This window comes from Diplotaxodon limnothrissa, linkage group LG14, assembly GCF_057381915.1.
Source record: "Diplotaxodon limnothrissa isolate DT_005_m linkage group LG14, D_limnothrissa_male_GT1.1, whole genome shotgun sequence".
NCBI lineage: Eukaryota > Metazoa > Chordata > Actinopteri > Cichliformes > Cichlidae > Diplotaxodon > Diplotaxodon limnothrissa.
Genome location: NC_140609.1, coordinates 2643963 through 2664228, shown reverse-complemented (window position 1 = coordinate 2664228; position 20266 = coordinate 2643963). Strand labels below are relative to the sequence as shown.

Genomic DNA, 20266 nt, shown 5'->3' with positions numbered 1-20266 from the left:
CGGAGTGGGCACTCCAGCCTTTTCCGGCTGAGGACCATGGCTTCAGATTTGAAGGTGCTGATTCTCATTCCCACTGCTTTACACTCGGCTGCGAACCGTTCCAAGGCGAGCTGGAGGCCATCACCCGATGAAGCCAACAGAACCACATCATCTGCGAAAAGCAGAGATGTGATCCTGAGACCACCAAAGTGAAAGCCTTCCACCTCTTGGCTACGCCTAGAAATTCTGTCCATAAAAATTATGAACAGAATCGGTGACAAAGGGCAGCCCTGGTGGAGCCCATCACCCACCGGGAACAAGTCCGACTTATTGCCGGCTATGCAAACCAAGCTCTTGCAACGGGGAATCACACTCCTCAGCCTCCCTGGGAAAGTCTATGCCAGGGTGCTGGAGAGGAGAGTTCGTCCGTTAGTCGAACCTCGGATACAGGAGGAACAATGCGGTTTTCGTCCTGGTCGCAGAACACAGCTCTATCCTCTCGAGGATACTTGAGGGTGCATGGGAGTTTGCCCAACCAGTCTACATGTGTTTTGTGGACTTGGAGAAGGCATTCGACCGTGTCGCTCGGGGGGGTCCTGTGGGGGGTGCTCTGGGAGTATGGGGTGCCTGGCCCATTGCTACGGGCCATTCAGTCCTTATACAACCGTATTTCACAGGCAGGTGTGGGCAATTCCTTCGTTATGTCATTATCAATTAAGCAGACAAAAGGCCTGGAGTTGATCTGAGGTGTGGTGCTTGCATTTGGAAAATGTTACTGTGGACAGAAAACATGTGGTCAAAGGAGCGCTCCATGCAGGTGAAACAAGCCATCCTTATGCTGCGAAAATAGAAAACAAACATCCGAGAAAGTGGCACAATATTAGAAGTGGCAAAATCTTCAGTTTGGTACATCCTGAGAAAGAAAGAAAGTACTGGTGAACTCAGCAATGCAAAAACACCTGGAAGTCCACGGTACATAATAGCAGTGTATGATCGCAGAATCATTTCCATCTCTTCACAGCAGCCAGTTACAACACTGTCCAGGAGGTCAGCGTATCGATATTCAAGTCTACCATAAAGAGAAGACTGCGTGAAAGTAAATACTCAGGGTTCAGGCTGTTAGCCACTCATAATCCTCAAGAATAGAAAGGCTAGATTGGACTTGGCTAAAAAAAAGCAGCACAGTTCTGGAAAATCATTGTTGGACAGAGTAAACTAAGATCAACCTCTAACAGAATGATGGCAAGAAAAAAGTAAATGTACTGATTCTTTTATAGCGCTTTTCTACTCTCCTGGAGTACTCAAAGCGCTCTCTACAACACGCCACATTCACCCCATACACACCCATTCACACAAGCACTATTATCTATACTGTGAGTGCTTTCTAACTATTATTCAAACGCATTCATACGCCGATGGATGCATCGGAGAGCAAGTTGGGGTAAGTATCTTGCCCAAGGATATTTGCCATGCAAACTGGGGGAGCCAGGGATCGAACCACCAACCTTCCGATCAGCAGCTGACCTGCTGGAAGAGGAATATCCTTGAATGGTCAAGCCAGTCCCTGATATTAGCCCAACTGAACCTGCATTATACTTGTTGAAGACTAAACTTTGGACAGACCGGCCTACAAAGCAACAGCAACTGAAAGCCGCTGCATCCAAAAGGAGGAAACCAGCATCTGGTGACGTCCACCAGTTCAAGACTTCAGGCTGTCACTGGCAGCAGACGGTCTTCAGCCAAGTATTAGAAATGGACATTTCCTTTTCAGTTTTAATTTGTCCAACTGCTTTAGTTCCTCTTTCTGTTCAACCCACTGAATTAAAGCTGAAAGTTGTTTCATTTAAATTTCATTGTGTGATGCACAGAACCAAAATTAGTCCAAATATTTATGGGCCTAACTGTATATCTGCAAATAAGTAACCCACCATCTTCAGACAGTGTCAATCTGTACCCTGTGCAAGGTACCACACTGTGAAATATTAATACACCTTCGAAGTCTAAAACAACCTTGCAACAAGAAAAGCAATTATGTTTGCTCCTGTGTCCTCACACTGCTTGGATTTCTTCTCTCGACTTTAACTTGGCAGAGAGCTGATGTATTCAAACCTCCTCTGCAATAAAAATCACTGTTGCTGTACTATTGTTAGCGCAAAAAGTCAGCAGCTCTCCGGGGAGGCACATTGATCTAAAAGCCCTCATCCAAGCCCCACTCGTGTTGGTCCTGTGCAGATTACATCCTTGAATAAGCATGGCTTCACAACCAGAAAGAGGCTTCACTGGCGTGGAAATGTGTTAGAAGGGTCAAATAAAAGTTCTTCTCATAGTCAGCAGAAAACTTCTTAATGGGTTAATAGTGTCAAACTGTCGATCGTAAGCTAGCTGCAGGTGAGACCTTCGGCTGGGAGGAATGCAGAGGATATTTGCACACTTGTAAACCTATTGCGTTCACCTGTGTTGCAACCAAAACACCACAAACCAGCAGACCTCAAACAGCACAGAAGTTTACTTTTTGGGTTTTGTGCAGTACTGAGGAAAACAACAGAAGCAAATGGGACAGCAGGGGAGCGCTGATATATTTTTGCAATCCAGTGTGACGGCCCCACACCGATCAAAGCAAGCGAGGTCAGAATGTTTGCATCAATAAAACATGACTCACTCACTAAATATGCAGCATTACATCAACAAGGACCCCCCTTACGTGCATCTTCAACTCAGCAAACTGTTTGCCCTGCAATTGCTTTGCAGTGCAGTCTTAAGCGAGAGATGAATAATTCAGGTTATGTACTTTAGGCTGATCTACCACTAAACAAAACAGCCATTATGTGCCAGGCTGCGCTTGGAAAGGAGGTGATTCCACATGGAGATGAGTATGGAGACAAAATGTTCCTACTGATAAAACTGATGTGACGGAGTCTGACGGTGTTTTATACTCACTACACAAAAGGTCGGGGTTTGTATTTTTAGCAATGAATAACACAAAGGGCCTTTCAAAATAAAGGTTTGTGGTGAACACTTTAGTCGCGGATCAGTTTGGGCAATCTAACGTCTGTAATCTGATTGGTCTCTGTATTGATCACCTAAAGATGATGACGATCGTCACAGTTCATCAGAAGATCATGGGGTTTTTAAAGGGATAATAGTCTCCTAATGCACAGACAGGAGACCAGTCTCGACTACAAACTGATCGCCTGGGCAAAAAGGCTAAAGTCCTGCAGAGAAATTAAACACAGAGGCCTTGGTAACCGCACTAGAATCACCATCTGGCAGTTAGATAAGCCCTTTTCCCACCTGATTGGCCGAGACATGGAAGTACAACATTGGTCCAATAGAGCAGCGGTCCCCAACCCCCGGGCCTCGGACCGGTACCGGTCCGTGAGTCGTTTGGTACTGGGCCGCGAGAGTTGAGGCTCAGGTGTGAAATGTATAGTTTTCAGGGTTTTTATCGGTTTTCAGCGTTATTTTGTTATCGTTTTTATCGTTTACTCGGTTTTCCTGGGTCTTTTCACGTGCGTTATGAATAAATTTTCTTTTTTTCGGTACCGGTACTGGTTTTATTTTGTTGTGTTTATCCGCGACACCTTAAAGGCCGGTCCGTGAAAATACTGTCGGGCATAAACCGGTCCGTGGCGCAAAAAAGGTTGGAGACCGCTGCAATAGAGGACTGCGGTGGCGTTTTTAAACCTGTCGACTGCAGCCCCAAAAGGATTTGCGTCCTCCTGTCATGTCATTTTCGCGATTTCTTTTTAAATTTTGGTAAAGATTGTACAGCATACATCATTAATGCATTAAAAATAATGAAACGAAACAAGAATTGGGTGCTTGATATTTAATATAATTCTGCCTGAATACTTCACTCTTCTTGGCAGAATTAATACAGTTCATATAGACTGGTTGTTTTCCCGGCACAGACCCGGCATGGTCCATAGCGTCTGACCACAGCAGCAGACCTGACCCTGGCTTTCAAACCTTGTGTTACTCGTGTGTGGTTCCTCACATTTACAGAGTTGTTTGTATATAGTGTGTAAATTAGTTGACTTGTAAATAGACACTGAAGGGCTGAGCTGATTTATTATTTTCTTGTACTGTTTCCTCCTGTTTAGGGAGTTAGGTGTAGCACGTGTCTTTTGTTTGGTTTTTGTTTCACACCTCCTTTCCTGACTTAGCTTGTTTTTGTTTGTTATTTTGTCCTTTGTTCACCCCAGGCTTCAGTTTTCAGTGTAGACACAAATAAACCACCGTTCACTTCAAAGGTTGGCTTCTGGGTATGGTTCACTTCCTTTCTACCCCTTATGTTATGTTCCTGTACCCCTAGACTGGGGCGTAACATATGGGATCATTTTCCTGTTGGATCACAAAATTGTGTCCAAGTTTCAACCATCTAGTGGTTGATCTGAGGTAAAGTTAAAGAATTTGGAGCTAGTCCTCCTTCATTGTTCTACTTTATGAAATGTGTTGGGGTGTCGAACTCCAGGCCTCGAGGGCCGGTGTCCTGCAGGTTTTAGATATCACCGTGGGTCAACACACCTGAATGAAATGATTAGTTCATTACCAGGCTTCTGGAGAACTTCATGACATGTTGAGGAGGTCATTTAGCCATTTAAATCAGCTGTGTTGGATCAAGGACACGTCTAAAACCTGCAGGACACCGGCCCTCGAGGCCTGGAGTTCGACACCTGTATGTTAGTCAGTCTATGACTGCTGTCAAACAAATCCTTTTATACTAGCAAACAAAAAATACCGGTTGCAGTTAATTATGTCCACTGGGAAGAAGTTAAAACGGCTTCGGCAAGTTACTGTAGAACCTGCAGCATTATTTTTTAAAAGATTTAAGTGATTTTATGTATTTTTCACTCTGTGTGGATTAAACGAAATCTAAAATCAATTCAAACTTCTGCAACATCTGTCCTGTACAAACAGTCAGATTTACCAAAGTTGGAATCGCCAAATTACCACGACATTCACACAAGGACTGCGGATTTTTCTTATTTTTTAAACACAATCACATTTTATCAGCTTATATCCTTATACATGCTGTCTTTGTACTATTCCACTCTCTTCATTTACATTTACATTTCTCAAATTCTTTAGAATTGTGGAATAATTTGGAATTTAAACCACCCAGTGGGGGTGCCATAGGAATACTTGTCTGCATTTCTTTAACATATCTGTAAATGGGTTAGTATGGAATAAAATGTGTGATGCTATCAAGATGCATGGCTGCATGTGTGAAAGTGACCATTGTACAGTCAAACAAATCTTCAACACCTTCAACAAACACTTTCAACCAGGAGTGTGAGACACTCAACACAGAAACTGCAGCCACCAAAATGACAGACATGAGCAGCATCATGAATAATTCAGGGGCATCATCTGAAGACCTGCTGTTTAGATGTCGGACCTTGGTTATAAAATGTTAATCTAACGAATAAAACAGAAAATTCTCCCATCCAGAATTTTATCATCAACTTAATTTAAGAAAAATAAAACAAGTGAGGCTTACCAATTCAACACCATGGAGACTATACTCGGTAAAACTGCTCATTTTTATATTTGTATAGGTATATATTGGTTAAAAAAACCTCTAATTATAATTATGTTTCACTGCACATCCAGGAGAAAAGCATTTATTGAACTTGCTTCTAAAAAGCAGCAAAGCTGTCATTTAAAAGTGAATTTATCTGTGAACCACCATGTTTAGACTTCAGCAGGGATCTCACAGCAGCAACGTTATGATGCCCGTACAACATGAATGGGAATGAGCAGTATTTAGCACATAGGAGAGCACAACAGTGTTAATAATGCATTGCCCTTTCTAGGCATGGTAGGTGCAACGCTCAGCCTCTGCCGTTGACGCAGTAAAGTGGGCCAGATCCTTCTGCCAACTGGGACGGGGTGGTGAAACAACGCGGCGGAAGCAGTGAACTGTAGTCTTTCTCGCACTTTTACACTTCCCCTCTCTTTCTCCCCTTACTATCGCTCCATCTTTCACCTCCTCTGCATCTAGCCTCACTCTATCTCCTTTCCCAGATCCCCTGTGTCAGTGAGCTACGTGGCGACACATCAGAGCTCCTCTAGTGCCTGCTGAATTATGGAAAGGGATAGGAGGCAACGGCATTAATGAAACATGCTGCTAGGAGCCACATTTCGCAGTGGTGAGGGGAGACGTGTTGTTGCGGCTTAAATTATTCACCCTCAAAATATCACAGCAACCATCACGCCAAGACTGGTGGCGAGAAGCCACCTGCCACCTCTGAGATGCCGCTCTTCCCTCGTCGTCTGCCCGGCCACATCGGCGGTGACAACAGAACGCTGCAAAAACGCTGCATGCTGCCCAAAGAGGAGGACGTCGTCTGCTACGACATCATCTAATTTTCATAAGAATAAATGTCAACTTAAGTGTTTTGAAGCATTATTCAGTTATCTTTCATTTCATTATAAAATGAGTTATGGTCGTAATCTCCACTTCGATGCGGTGGATCCGCTCAAAACTCGAACCTTTACTTCATCAAATGCCTTCCAAGGTGATTATAAAATAAAGTCCAGATAATAAGAAGTATCCACCTGCACCAATCACAGCCTGCCAGGCCTTTACTATCATCTCGTTCTCTTTATTGAATAAACCTGAAGATTTTTCTCCTCACAACTCCTGAGGTGTCTACCACAGTTTGGCCTAGTTTCATAGACCCATAAGAACTCTATAGGATTAAAATCAATGAATGCATTGGCAGATTATCATCTTAAAGTTCCAATCAAACAGCATCTTCAGGTCGTGTCATTGGACTACAAAAATGTACAAAAAGCATTTTCTCCATCCAACAGCTTTACATTTGTTCCGAACTCTCGAAAATCTCATTTAAAACCAAAGTGAACAAGAGTTCAGTGAAACATTGTTACAATGTTTGTGTCTCTGAGCCCAGCTTTTCTACTTTGTTCATATTTAAAGATGCGTTTAAATATGAACAAAGACATAAATGTTTAAAAACATATTTTAATTTCAAAATGTTGCTTTCTTTTTAAAAGGCATCACCACACAGATCACATGTTGTATTCAGACAGAAAGGAATAGCTACATTTTTACTGCACTGCTGGAATCACAATATAAGAGACGCTGTTAGAGTTTTCCTAATCATAAAAAGCTGTTGGGGGTTTTACACACACATACTCACAGTGCATAAAGAAAGACGAGGCTGTGCAACATTTTTGCCATCTGGTAAGCAAAAATGTACTTCATGCTTGAGTAAATTAAACGTCTTAACCAAACCAAGCAAAACCAAAGATCTTATATGAAGGAAGGTCAAGGAAGGAATTTCGGGGGCACCAAAATTATTAGTTTATTTTATATGTAGGAAAAACCGTGACAGTGTGGAAGTAAAATGACATAACGCTGTGTGCATATACACATTAGATGTGTTAGAGACTCCCATCTTCGGTTTTGGAGTTAAACTGTTGGTTTGACAAAACAAGCAATTGGAAAATTCCATCTTGAGACTCGGAAAACTGTGACGGTCGTGTTCATTATCCAAAATGCAAAGCAGCACTGCCCTATATTTGTTTTTACATGATCTGCATATGTATACTTTATTTCATTTCATTTATTTCAGTCGCGGTGACACGAACAAATCTTTGCTACAGTAGATTAGGCAACAAAGAGATGACTCGCGCACCATTTAATATGTGCTTTTTAACTCTGAAAATATGAGCCTTCCCGAAAAGAAGCCCCAGCTTAGTCAGACAGCCGTAACGCTGAAGTTTCCACTGTAAAAACTCAAATAAAACATCTCGGCTCTAAAACAGCCAGGAGGGATATGCTACACTGACCCACGCTCCCTAAAACAGACAGCGGCAGCCCCACACGTGGAGCTGTGATTGGTGCTGCTGAGGACAGTGGTGTTGCTGGGTGTTTGCTCTGTAGTCCGCTTTGACTTTGATTTGACACAAACTCGGCAGAGCCAAGGCGCCGGCGCTGGGTGCGTCTTCGCGCAGACAGGGAGGCGACATCACCTAATGGCCCTTATCTCAGTCTCCTTTAAAAGCATCTTTTATTCCCCACCATCTTTTCACCTCAGCAAAGCTCTGCTTTTTTCTTTTAATAAACCATCAGTCTCCCACGGAGCATCGGTCTCTTCCCTTGGCGGCTGAGACCAGACGGCAAAGCCTGCTGTGGTTTTAATGGGCATTAACTGGGGGACAGTTGAAGCCTAAGTGTTAAAAAACCCACAGCGTCTAAGGGAAACTGTGATTATGGGCTTACATGTTTCTTTATAAAACTAATGCTAATGTCCGCTATAATTCCAAGTCATTTTTTTCTAGTAAAACACTTAAAACTGCACCAATGCAACCTGTGTACTGTTGACTCGTATGTGTTTATGTGTGTGAATGTGAGGGCAGCAGCGTCTCGAGGGACACTTCTTTGGCACACTCGCCTCACTGCTCTCTCCGTCTATCGCAGAAGCAGCTTTGCACGAGGGGTTGATAGGCATCACCTAGACACACTGAACAGGGATGTCTGAAGATGACCTTTCTGTTGACTATGCGCACATAAAACGTGCACATCGCAGGCCAGACGGGACTCAGCGGCACCAACGAGGCCTCCGCGGACTCCAATTAATACCCCAGCCCTTCATATCCCCTCATCTCCTCATCTTTAAGAGCTGACTGCAGATTAAATATTTATGCATCAGCACAGAGAGAGAGATAGAAGACTCCTACACGGCTATCAATAATAAAAAAACATCCCACAGCTCATAGTCGCTGCTCGGTTGGCATCAGAGGCTGACAAAAAGGAAGGTAAAATGAGAAAACAACAAGGCTCAGAGTCTTAGCTTTCCCTCACAGTTTGCAAGCTGGTGTCATCGGCTCTTTAAGAGTGCAACTGGATAGCGAGCCAACAAGGACTGCAGAGAAATCAAATCAGCGATCACTGCGTGGGACATGCTGAAATTTAAGTCCAACATGGACCGCGCACACGTGCCAAAGGCAAAAGACAGAAATCCCAAAGGCAAAGCACAGCTGTGAAAGTCCTCTGTTTGACTCATCCCAGCAAAACAAGACATCAGTGACGGCAGTGGTGGCCCACAGATGAGTGGGACACTGGCTGAATAAGTAAGATTTAGGTTATAAAAGATAAAGCTGATGATGTATTCATCAAAATGATTGCGTGCGATTTGAGGCAAGCAAAAAGTTAACATAACGCAGTTTCTTTTTCTCTTTGCAGGTTGCACGCTAAAAAGCACAACATGCATCGTATCATTGCTCCAAATGTGTCTGACGTGACTGACAGTCAAGGATTTAAACATTTTCCTGCTGCGTGGACGAGCCTGCATGCACAGAGACAACCATACAAGGATATCCGGTCTCAGTGACAAACAATATACAGAACCAAGAACAGAAAATATCTCTTTGGCTTTAACCTTTAACACACAGGGATTGTGCACATGTTGTGCTGCATATTCACTTCTGACCTTTTAGCCATATGTAACATGAACATGTACCACTGGAACGCTACATATGACTGAAAATAAGAAAAAAGCTCCACCTTGAGTGGTTCAGAGTGCCAAAAGATCAAATTGTTGGATGGTTGGACTTTATTCGAAAATAAATATTTCAGGTTACTTAAAAACATTTAGAGTGACTTTTATAGGGTTTCCTGCAGTTACATGTAACACTTTGGACAAGCACCCACGATGTCGTACGAAATCCACTCGGCTCTCTGTAAGCTAATGTGACAACTGAGCTACGGTGGACATGAATGATTCACAGCCAAAAATGAATGACAAACGTAGGGGGGACAAAGCCTCTATGAGCGCGCTCTCAGAAGCAGCATCATTAACTGAAAGAGAACACACTTCTGTGAGGATGACGCCATTTTTCCTTACAAGCTCCTCCATTGATCAGTGGAGATCTGTTGTAACATGCGATACGGCAGCATCTTCACAGTGGGAGTGGAAGGAATGCCGTCCCTTAAAGAGGTACTTTGTCTGTCACATGTTCTTATACATGCCAAAGCATTGCATGTTACCTAAATCTGTGGTCTCTAGCGCCTCCCAGTGTTAAGCTACAGCACTACGACTCATTTTCAGTGTGAATTTAACATCATGCAGAGGATGCCTCCACACAAAACAGATCGTTTGCTTGTAATTGAAAGTAAAAAGACAACAACAGTTTTATTTTCATTTATACTGCATTTGTTTGTGTTTTTAGGGGACTATTCCTTTGAGCTTAATAAATAATGTTTAATAGTAAGAAGAAATAAAAATGCCTACATTAAGTCATTTCTAGAATCTATTCTATTATGCACAGGAGCCAGAAGCACGACTGCAGATTATAGTCGAGTCGAGTCCTGAAGCACCAACAAAAAATGCTAACTGGTTACTTTTACACACTAAGCTGTCTACACATTGGTAAATAGGCTGTTTCTCTCACAAATAAAAACAGCTTTATATTGTAAGGTTACAATCCTACAATAATTCAAAGAGAACCCCAACAATCGGATGCTTCCTATGAGCAAGCACTTGGCGACAGTGGGAAGGAAAAACTCCCTTTTGCATCATGGGAGTCCCCCAGCAGCCTATTGCAGCATAGTGAGGATTCAGGGTCACCTGATCCATCCCTAACTATATGCTTTAGCAAAAAGGAAAGTTTTAAATATAATCTTAAAAGGTGGGGGCTGGTTCTGCACAAGAGGGGTGTGGAAGCTGAAGGCTCCGCCTCCCATTCTACTTTTAAATACAGTGGAACCCCGGGCTTACGAAGACCCCATTTAGTTACGAAGGCACTTAACGGCAATATTTCTGCCCCTGGTACGGCAAAATGCCCACGTAAGGTAAAGCCATACCTCCCGGCTAACGTCTTTGAGCGTGTTATTCACCTTTTTCTTACTTGCAGATTAGACTACTGCAATTCATTGTATTATGGTCTAGATCAGGCCACCATCCATCGTCTTCAGATGGTTCAAAATGCAGCTGCTCGCCTGCTAACTGGTACCAAACGGAGAGAGCATATAACCCCAGTTTTAGCTTCTTTACACTGGCTTCCTGTCTCCTACAGGATCCAATTTAAACTTCTACTTTTTGTTTTTAAGTCACTTAATGCCCGAGCCCCTCCTTACCTGTCTGAGCTCCTCTCTGCCTATGCTAGCTCAAAACTAATGCTGTCCATCCCACGGACTAACCTCAAATCCCGTGGTGATAGATCCTTTTCTGTGGCAGGTCCCAGACTTTGGAATAGTCTCCCCTTAAATATTAGATCTGCACAAACACTTGAGCAATTTAAATCTTTACTAAAGACACATTTCTATGCCCTGGCTTTTAACACACTATGACCCAGGCATTCTGGTCTTATTTGAATTAGTTTAGTTATTGTTTTAATTCTTTTACTGTCCTATTATTGTTTTTTTACTGTTATTATTGTATTACATTGTTGCTTTTTAATACCATTTTTATATTGTTAAGCACTTTGTGCAGCATCGGCTGTTTGAAATCTGCTATATAAATAAATTTGACCTTAACGAAATAGATAAAATAGAAAATGTCAAAAAATTAAATAAAATTCCATAATGTTATGTACATGTACACATACGTATGCTTTCTTCAACTCCGCCACCTCTTCCTCCACCAAGAACTTCGTCTTCAGCCAGCATTGCATAACTCAAAAGGCGATGGAAAAAGGTGCTTCTACTTACGAAAATTTTAACTTACGAAAGACCCTCTGGAACGAATTAATTTCGTAAGTCGTTGTTCCACTGTACACTAGGAACCACGAGTAAACCTGCAGCGTGAGAGCGGAGTGCTCTGTTGGGGTGATACGGTTTTAAGATGTCTTTAAGCTGGAGCCTGATTATTCAAGACTGTGTATGTGCAGAGAAAGACTTTCTGGATTTAACAGGGAGCCAGTGAAGAGAGTAAAAGGAATTACTAGTAACTAATAAAACTACTAACCAGATAATCGACCCCTGTGGGAGTTTACAATTATTTTAATTATTAAAATATTAAGTTCATAAACTATTTTATGAAAAAAATTGTGAAGGCATTGTAAAGAAGCGTTACAAATGTACAAACACTAAAAGGTGATATTTACTAACTGCATGTTTGGGAGGAGAAGGTTTAAACGGCACATTTACCTTGTAGGAAGGCAAAAAGCAGAGCACACCCTTGGCCATGACCTGGCAGACGTGGAGCAGCAGGCCACCCACTTCATCCTGGAAGGCATACGTCTCTGCGTTCTGAAAGGTGGCACAGAGCTTCCTGCCTTGAGGTCCTGTGCCAACAGTGCCCACCCAAACCTGCAGAGATCAGACATATTTCTTATCAGAGACACAAACGTGACGCACTGTTCCACTCTCATGTGTGCTGCTTGATTAGTCTGCTAAGTTATCAAAGGTCAGCTTGTCAGCATTCCCTGTAATCGTATTAAGAAGATCCACAATAAATCAACTGTGCTCCAATTTGTTAGGTTACGCTGACATCTGCTGGACAAAAGTGGAACAGCGGAAGTGGAGAAAAGACATGTAAAGTCTTGTTTAGTCGTAGCATGCTATCATTAAATTAGAGCTGAGGTCAGAAAGCCTTGTGGAGCCTCTCACTACATATTTTTTCATAATGAGGTTTATGGGTAAACCCACTCACCTGAGACTTATTGATCACATGGTTGGCCTCCAGCTGGATGGAGAATTTCACACCAAGTTCAGAGGAAAAGGAGTCCATGGGTGACAGGGTTCCAGAGGTCAACACAATGCTGTGCACAGACCCACTCAGGTCAGAAAAAGCCTTGGAGGTTCAAACACAGAGAGAGATCATGTATGCACGGCCAAAACACCTGATGTGATGGACAAACTGCTAATCCTTCTTTCATTAAAGTTACGGCTTTTTCCTGTGTGTAGCCTCAGTAATCAGTTATCAATCTAAGTCAGCCAAGTCGACCGTCTCACCACAGCAGGGTTAAGGCACCAGAAGCTCAGCGTCAGGACTTCAGCCTTGACCCGGACAGTCTGGCGTCTATTACGTGGCCGAACTATAAAGCCCTGGGCGTCGGGGACATCGGGGGGAGCCTGGTTTGTCCAAGCATAGCTCTTCTGCAGAGCAACACGATAGTCGTCAGCAAATCTACAAACACACACAGAACAAGCGATTAAACCGTTAAACCAGAACAAGAAGGATTCATCTATGGCAGCGGCATCACTTAGCTCACATCCAGAGCGTGTGTCTGACCTGCAGCTGTCTCTGAAGAGGAAGTCGAGCACCATGAAGAGGTTTTTGAGCACAGTTGCAGTAGGTGAGCTGATGGTTGGAATCTGCACCACGTCTTCTCTCCCATTAACGACTCCAACACGCTCCTCCTTCTCCAAGACTGCTGCCAGGTTTTGCTGTCACACAGAAAACGCAAGAACGGAACAGTGTTGTCCACACGACAGCCTGGCAATGTTAGCGTCGCCATGATTACAGGATGTTCTATGTTAGAATGAATGAACCGTTTGGTGCTGCCCATTCTGGTCGATATGCTGTGCGTACCTTCAGAATGTTGAAGGTGTCTGCAGTGATGCCCAAAGTGTGAAAGATGCCCACTATATCCTTCCCACTCCAGACTTTACCGGCAGTCTCATAGCCGCGCTCAGACATCAGGCTTTGGCTCTCCTGGATCCAGCTGGAGTGACAATCAAAAGACATCCTGAGTGCGCGTGCTCGCTCGCATTAGGATGCGCAGAGAGACAAATGCAGTCACTGACTTGATCAGACTGTAGCAGAAGCCCCTGAGCAGCTCGTGTTTGGAACGACGGATGTTGTTGTTGACCATGCTGTCCAGCTCGTCTCTGGACATCAGCAGACTCTTGTAGTCCAGTGTGTAGCTGGCGCTCTCCCTCGCACAGTCCTCAATGTTGTGGGCCTCATCCAGTACCAATATCTGGCCTTCCAGGTCAATCTCCATCTGGTGGAGATGGAAAGTAAGACAGAATCAGTGGCCTGCGATCTGGTTTGTTGGTGAGAGAAATTTACTCAAATCTATTTGTACAGTTTGAAATGTACACATTCAAAGTGGTTCACAGGCAAATATCAGGGAAAACGGAACATGGCGATCAGATATAGTAACAGTAGAAACTACAACAATGGTGTCATAGCTCTTTAATGTGGATTCATTAACATGCTGTAAAATTAAGTTGACTTTTGCCTCGTTTCCGTGGTTTTACATACGGAGTTTGCAACGCCACCACAGCCTGTAAAGCTTTTAAATGAAGGGGACAGGTTTCACCATCTTACGTCTACAAATCTGAGTTTGGACGTGGTCATACTGATGAAGTTACTTGAACAAATATTTTTGCTGACAGTCCAGAGCTGCTCCTCCCGCTCTTCCAAACTCTACTCACGCTTTCTCTGATCATTGGGTCCAGCAGGTAGTTATACGGACAGAAGATGATCCAGGCGCTCTGCATGAGCTCACGGGCAGCAAAGTAGGAGCACGAGCGAAGCCGTTTGCCCAGAGTCACCAGCTCCTCAATGTCCCAGGCTGCCCGCAACCCATGGACATGTTGTAGAGTGTTCTGGTCCCGCATCCTCTGCACACCGTGGTAGTAGCGGCAGGACCTTCCCTGCAACGCATGCACAGTGTTACAACAAGGTGTAACATCTCCTATATGTTACCAATTCAAAGGTTCATTTCTAAGACTGGGACTGTAAGATTTCGTAAAACATTGAAAAAACAGTCTTGATTTTTCTGAAACTCAAAGTTTGAAGCTTTTCTATTGAAATTCATCGTCCGAGCCACAGCCCCTGGCAACGTACTGGGATCACTGGCTTTCTTGTTTCCAACATGTGACACAAAACTGTAAAAACTAGTAAAAAAGAAATAAAAATCTGATTTGAACTTGATTCTAATGCTTTTACTTTTTCACAGCTACTCCACATGGTTACAATATCTAACATTTGTTGCATTTCTGTGTTGCTGTTCAGTCTCAAGTTTCCACTCTGTCCAGAGGTGACATACAGAACTTCAGAGGCTGCCTCTGATCAGGTGTTGCAGCAGCTTAAATGTCCTCACTCATACAGTGAATGTAAGCGGCGTGTAAAGAAGCGCCATCTCATGTACCAGCCCTCAGTTACTCTGTCAGCGAAGCTTTCGACGTCCCACCCTGTCCTTGGTGAATTTGCAAAGGTAACCTCTGACACAATAATAAAATAATCTCTGGATGAAACGGCGCGGTGCTACGCTCGACACTCTGCTGACACTGAGGCCTGTCTGCTGAAGGCGAGTTGGAGGATTAATGACCTCTCGAGCAGTCGGAGGGCGTTATGACTAACGATGGCATTAGCTGAACCATGAATCTCTGAGCGTGTGCAACATGGTAACCAGAGCCGACCCTGCGGTGATGAAGACACATTGTATGATTGACACACAGTAAGGGGTTAAGGCTGGGACAGTCATTTCATATGGGAAGCAAACACCTGCAACGACACTGTGATTGACTCCTTACAGCAGGCGCCTAAACTCTGCCCAGTTTAGGAGACTACAAGCGTCTCATGCCTCTAAAAAGCATTTTCCTCAGTGGCTCTGACAGAGTGTTAAAGTGTGTTCTTGCTGCTCCTCTGGGTCGATACTGATGGCAATTACAAACAGGCATGGGCAGTGAGCTGCTAGCTTGTTGGAGCAACGAGTGAATCTGCCTAACACATGTTGCAGGACAGATTCACTGCGAGAGTCTGCGTGTGTGTGTGTCAGTGTTCATCCTCACATCCTTGGCCTCCAGCAGATCCTTGCAGCGTTCATTGCGGTTTGCGTGAGGCACCACGTCTGGGTTGACACAGGTGTGGTCTCTGCTGGATAAGATGGTCATAGGCACGCCGCAGTAAAGGGTGCGCTTCAGCTCATGGGTGATCTGAGTTATCTGTTTATGTGTGCGAGTGCCAAAGAAGATCTTTGGAATCTTTCTTCTGCCATCTTTCTCTTTATCCTTCACGCCATCCTCGGTTGAAGCGCACGGGCACTGCGAGCAGGGTTCAGGAGCCTAGTGGGAGAAAATCATATAAATACTAATACTTGGCACTTTTGTTTAACAGCATGAACCAGATGTTGCTTCAGGAACTGAAAAACATGCCAATGCCAACTGTTGCTTTATGATAAATATCACTGGTCCACAGCAGAAATCAAAGGCCACTAGTATCGCAGTCTTAAATCTCATTTTCTTGCCTTAATTCTGGATTTTCTGGAATAAATAAGACACATTTTCTTCTCCATCACTGCTTGCTTTGGCCTAATATTATGTATGTGAAGATTTTCAATGAATTATGAGGAATATCACAACCACCTCGACACCGTTTTGCTCCTTTGATAAACACACAGGCAAGCATAAAGAATTTGCATCCATACACAAGGTGTCCCGTCACTTTTCACCAGGTGACCTTTTCTCTCTCTGAAAGATGATAGGTCACCATTGTGGTGGCTGAAAAAAATCTAATTGGCTGTCCGGCGGCGCGGTGGATCCTTTTTTCCTCCGGGTCACAGGTGAAGTGCAGCCGGCATGGCTTATGAAACTGATCCTCTTTATGTGTTCGGCCGGTTTTTGTTCCGTTTTAAGTCATCTGATCTTTGATCACTCGCACATATAATGTAAAATCATTGGCTTCTCCAGCCAGGAGAGTACAAATCATTATCAGTGTTATCAGCCTTTAATATTAATCTAGTCTCTCGGAGAATAAAGTTAAATGTATCCCAGCGAACTGATGAAAAGCTGATTTACAAAAACATTTATATATTCACTTAAATTCATTTATTTCTACCAGACTTTTTTCTTTAATAACATTTTGTAGTAGAAACATTTTCTGTGCTACATTTATTTTGAAACACCCCAGCTGAACACGCAGGTTATGGAGATTATTAACATTATATTTTATTTATGTAGCAAAAGTTCAAAAGAAGCAGCATCTCTTATTATAATTATGGGAGAGCCATTAGGTATTCATGTGTCATCTACACGGCTCTCCACCATCATCCACCCTGAAACCATCAAACACATCTTTGTTCACTTCAGCAACATCAGAGGTGTTTCTGCTGGTCTTTCAAACGTCTTATAGAGGATATGCAAAGTCTAAATTATATAAATTCATTAGTGCTAAAATGCTGAATGGTCTCATGCTCTGATCACCTGATCTGATTTGCAGCAGACGTCACAGTTGCTTAATATATATAAAATGCTACGATCTAGAAATCTAGCTCATTTCCATCTCCGTGGTCATTTCCTGGGCCCTACTAGAGTAGCTTTGCATTTTTTTTCCAGCATCATAATAAACCCTATTTATCTTATACTAAGCCTGGGTGCTCCTTCCATTCACCCTTAGTCTTTTAAACTTGTCTTCTTTTTTGCTGTAGTTCACAAACAAGGTTAGAACAGCAGCGTGCAGGGCAGTCTGAAGCTTTTCTCAAACATGCTGTGTTTGATGTGAGCAGCCACTATTCTAATAATACACATAGTACATGAGAAAAAACAAAGAGGAGCAGAGCCTGCAGTCCAGGGGAAGAGTATTTTATCCCTTCAATTCAGAATTAACAGAGGATGAAAAGCTCCGCGTTCACTGATTTCACACTGTGTTAATGAAGAAAGCTGTTTAAGGGCAGCAGAGATCTTTACTGACATGACAGCCTTTAAATTGTTAACCAGCTAACAGTATAAGACCAAAAGGTCATCGCTGATACAGACACCTTATCCACTACATGATATCATACTTTCCGTTAGCACAAAATAAATGAGGGCTAACGTGTTTAAGTCAGAGTTCTGTGCAAATTATATGAAGGATCCACGTAAGAATGACTGGTATGTGATGTCATGCGTTGCAGCTTATCACGAGGATGAGGAGGTAGCACTTCTGACGACAGACGAGCGGCTCCAGTTACCCGGTGGCTCAGATTTTCCTAACGTGTTTGCCCATCAAATATTACAATGTGTGTTGGAGTGCAGGCCAAAGAAAGCCCTGAGAGAGCCGCCTCTCAGAGTTAAGAGGGATAACGAGCCCTGAGCCCATGTGAAAAATAAACAGAGGTGCTGCGGGGCCCCAACACCAGTTCGAGTTACCTTTCTCTGCTGAAACAGTTACGCTCCACAGTCTGGGCCCCGGGCCCGATCACCTTACCTGCTGCTGCCACGTTAAATAGAGCCATCCAAATATCCTGCCCCAAGATGGCCAATAATTACTTATTCATTGGCAGGTGGGGGGAGGAGGGGTGGGCTGGAGCAGTGCAGAAGGGCTGGCTGATGAATAGAGGCCCTTGTGAAAAGCTGCAGCAGGAAACAGCTGACACAAGAGTATCCTTTTACGCGGCTGCCTCCTGAGATGCCAGGACAACAAGGCTTCGAGCCTGGCCCCACAGCCCAGAGCAGACACCCCCTAGAAAGGAATGCAGATAACTGGCAAAAAGGCCAAGAGGGGCACAACCCTGCTCAGCAACAACAGCATAGTCCTGAACATGGTTCTCTTCTGAACCTGGAGCAGCTCCGTTGGTGTTACTCTGAGTGTGCAGCTACCTGCGGGAATACCCTCATGCTCATCAATGCTCTTACTAACATTGCATTTACAGGTCCACTGCATGGCACAGAGGTACTTTCAGCTGCTTTGCTACACTAAGCCTGCAGGGCACACCTACTCTGCCAGGTGTAAGCGCACACAGCAGCGAGAGCTCTGGAACTGACAGAACAGAGGTCAGCAGAGTTACCGAACACCTCCGAATATTCACAGGTAGGCTACTGTTGCTCTGCTCCCTGCCAACACCTGAGAGATGGAAATCTCACACTCCGGGGGGCCAGTCGGAGGGCACACAGGGGCTGCAGGCAGTTGATCACTGAGGTATCACTGGCGCCTCTCGCTGGACGCCAATTTGCTCCTCATTCCACAGCTTTCGAGAGGCCTGGAATTCATTCCAGTAAGGGTGGTCTTCAATAGCAAATAACTCTGAAGACATGACACCCAACACCCCCGCCTCCCGATATGGCCACAGCGTGCAGGTAGGGGCCCTGGCAAATACCTGCCCTCCAAAGCACCTGTTTATCCCTCGGGCGCAGTAACCAGCAGGTGAACCCCATTCAATATTTATCCCCGTGGCTTTCACAGATCAGCAGCCCAGGCGAGGCAAACCCTCTTAATTAAAACTGGAGCTTGCTTCAAAGGGCCCCATTCAGGCCGTCCGTCAGCGCTCACAGGACAAAAGAGCCCGGGTCACGTAGCTGCAGGGAAACCAGAGAAGGACGCACTTCTTCATCTTCACTTTCCCTCCTCCTCTTTTTCCACCTCCCACCATCTGATCCCAGCCACACACCTGCGGCAGGTTACGATGAAGTTGTGAGAGTGTAACCACCTCTGCAAGCTGTGCTGCAGCATCCTAAAGCCAAGCACGCCTCAATCATTAGGAGCAACTTGGTAGTCTGTCCAGAGAGAACCTCCAGATATCCACTATTGATCACTTTTGTTTTTGCCCGTCCCGTTCACAATTATTGTCTGAAGGCCAAGAAAAATGCCCAACGGATTTGTTTTCCCAAGTGGATCATTATGGCTTTGCCAGACTGGTCCACCTGATTCATCTTTATTATTTATTTATTTTTTACTTTGAAGTTATTACAATCTGAACAGTTATGACCGAGGGATGGGAAAGATGTAGACAAAAGAAGGGCAAGAAGAGGAGAGGGAAAGAAAAACAGAGGGGAAGAGGGACAGAGAGAAAAGACGGGAAAAATCCACTGCTGCAAAAAAGAAGAAGAAAACAAACAAAAAAAGAGAAGAAGACGGTAGGAGAACCGCAGCAATAAGCAAGATGAGCATAAGTATAGAGGCAGCAGACAGGCAATATAGTGTGTCTGTGAACACCTGTGCGCTTGTGCTCCAAAGGTAACATGTAACGATCTAACAGTAGGTGTGGGGAGCCACAGCCCTGCCAGCAGGCATGGAGGAGATCTACTGATCACTAACGGTGCCGTGAGACCTTTGAGAACATGCTGTGACTGGTTCTGCTTCACACAGGACAGCGAGTAAAACTTCTCATTTGCAGGAGACGTCAGAACTGCTGACTCATAAGAAATGCTCTGCATGGAGAAACTTGTTCTATCTTATTCTTCAAAAAATTCAACACATTTTGAATATTCTCAGTAGAAGCAGCTAAAAGAAGCAGTCAGCTTATTAATCAAAGTAAATGAATCAGCTACTATTTTAATAATCGTCTCAAAACTGTTTGGTTTTTTTGCATCTTTTGCAACACAGTAGCTTGTTACATTTTTTACTAATATGACTTCACATACAGTAAAACTCCCCAAAATATA

The 20266-nt window shown here is 43.9% G+C and overlaps 1 protein-coding gene across 1 annotated transcript in view; it reads right to left on the bottom strand.

Annotated features, from left to right (window-relative positions):
- Window positions 1–20266, bottom strand: part of brip1 (BRCA1 interacting helicase 1) — a 44855-nt gene that overhangs the window by 13310 nt on the left and 11279 nt on the right. The window contains exons 7-14 of the mRNA XM_085370615.1: window positions 15701–15973; window positions 14339–14560; window positions 13703–13902; window positions 13488–13620; window positions 13188–13342; window positions 12908–13082; window positions 12606–12746; window positions 12101–12262 (exon numbers count right to left, since the gene is read on the bottom strand). Coding sequence (XP_085226741.1) covers window positions 12101–12262; window positions 12606–12746; window positions 12908–13082; window positions 13188–13342; window positions 13488–13620; window positions 13703–13902; window positions 14339–14560; window positions 15701–15973 — 1461 coding nt within the window. The remainder of the gene's footprint in view (window positions 1–12100; window positions 12263–12605; window positions 12747–12907; window positions 13083–13187; window positions 13343–13487; window positions 13621–13702; window positions 13903–14338; window positions 14561–15700; window positions 15974–20266) is intronic.